Genomic DNA, 1,782 nt, shown 5'->3' with positions numbered 1-1,782 from the left:
TAAACATTTTTAATGACTTCGACTTTTTCACTAGTTCATTACGTAATATTGCACCCACTGCTGCTTTCCCTCGCTTTGACATTTCGCTCACATGTTCCTTCCAACTGCAGTTAGGTGTCAGGGTAAATCCCAGATATTTCGCCTTTTCCACTACCTTAATCTCTTGTCCTTTAAACCGAAATTTCTCGATCTCGACTAAATTCCTTCTTCCTCCTTTATTGAAGATCATTATCTCCGTCTTCCCGAGGTTTAGACGTAGTTTCTTCGATTCAAGGTATTCTGCCATCAGGTCAATTAAAATTCGTAGTTCACGAGCTGTTTTCGCTACTAATGCCATGTCGTCGGCGAACAGCAGAGCCCAGATCATTCTGTTGTCGAGCTTAACGGTTGGGGCCCATCTTTTCTCCAAGAAGTCTACGATGTCGTTTACGAATAATCCGAATAGCCGAGGTGAAAGGGCACTTCCTTGTTTAACACCTCTTGTCTGTTTAAATATCCTTGAATCTCATTTTCCAAACACTCTAATGACTGCTTTTGTACTTCCATACATATTAGCTACCAGCTGTGCGAAATGACCTGGTAGTCCAATTTTAATTAATTCCATTATCAGTATTTCCCTATCCACGCTATCGAAAGCTTTTTGGAGGTCTAAAAAAGCCACGTAAAATTTATTTTTTCCTCTTCCATATTTTTCAGAAAGGGCATGCAGTACAAACATTCTGTCTGCTGTATTGTATCCGGCCCGGAATCCTCCTTGCTCTTCTTTAATTTTTTCATACACTTCAAGCCATTTTGACAGTCTCACATCAATAATTTTCTCAAATATTTTACTCATCTTTGGAATTAGGGATATGGGTCTATAGTTGGAGTGTTCCTCCCCATTTCCATTTTTGAAAAGCGGCAAAATTACTGACGTCTTCCATACTTTGGGTCATTTACATGTGCTAAGAATTGCATTGAAAATGAGGACCATTATGGGAACGAGAGCCAGTGCGAACTTTTTATAAACCATAAGAGGGATCCCATCCATCCCAGGCACTGTACCCCCTTTCTGATTCTTCAAAATGTTTTTTATTTCCTCCTCCTTTGTTTCCTCCAGCAAACTGTAGTCATGCTCTTGGAGCCAGAAACAAGTTCCCTCCGTCGGGATAGAATTTAGCACTCCAAGAGGTGCTTTATCGTTTCCTATTTCAAAATCTTCGATCTCTTTTTCCAGAATATCCCAAGTATCTTCATTTGTGTAGGAACTGTTCTGTGGTGGTAAGTAAACTGATCCGATCACTATCTGCCGTCTGTCAGAAAAAAGAACTTTGACCCAAATTATATTTTCCGACTTACTACTTAATCTCTGGTATTTTGACACACTTTTACACTTTAGCAGGACAATAACATCCCCATAATATCTTCTATTCGACGACTCTCTTCTTGACACTTTTTCTACATAAAATCTGTCAAACAGTAGCGTTTCGTTGGGGTCATGCCAAGTTTCCAAGTGATCATTTTCATAGTTTGGGAGTGGCCGTCGGCATGCTAGTTCGAGTCTTCTATATTTTCATCGTACCAGTATCTGGTTGGGTCCGGATAATTGATCCTGTAGTAGTCTACTGTGCTTCTGCCTCTTCTGACATTGGGGGTGTCGTATCTCGGACCTCCTCTGTTTTCATGCGCTTTCCAAATTGGCTCTCTCTGTGGTCTTTGTGAACGATTATTCAGCCTATTGTGTTCTTCTGGGCTGATAATCTGATCCGCTTTCCTGGCGGGCTTAGGCCTCGGGTTCAACCC

At 41.0% G+C, this 1,782-nt stretch overlaps 1 protein-coding gene across 1 annotated transcript; it reads right to left on the bottom strand.

Moving 5' to 3' along the window:
• Positions 1–505: 505 nt before the first annotated feature.
• On the bottom strand, positions 506–835 carry LOC136027761 (uncharacterized). The gene has a single exon (XM_065705221.1). It carries the CDS (start codon positions 833–835, stop codon positions 506–508), a length of 330 nt encoding a protein of 109 aa, XP_065561293.1.
• Between the last annotated feature and the right edge of the window lie 947 nt (positions 836–1,782).

This window comes from Artemia franciscana, chromosome 5 (assembly GCF_032884065.1).
Source record: "Artemia franciscana chromosome 5, ASM3288406v1, whole genome shotgun sequence".
NCBI lineage: Eukaryota > Metazoa > Arthropoda > Branchiopoda > Anostraca > Artemiidae > Artemia > Artemia franciscana.
The sequence above is the reverse complement of the archived record's forward strand: the minus strand, read 5'-3'. Positions and strand labels throughout refer to the sequence as shown.

Excerpts from the sequence above, each read along its gene's own strand:
- LOC136027761 (XM_065705221.1), bottom strand. The coding sequence starts at position 835 with ATGAGTAAAATATTTGAGAAAATTATTGATGTGAGACTGTCAAAATGG.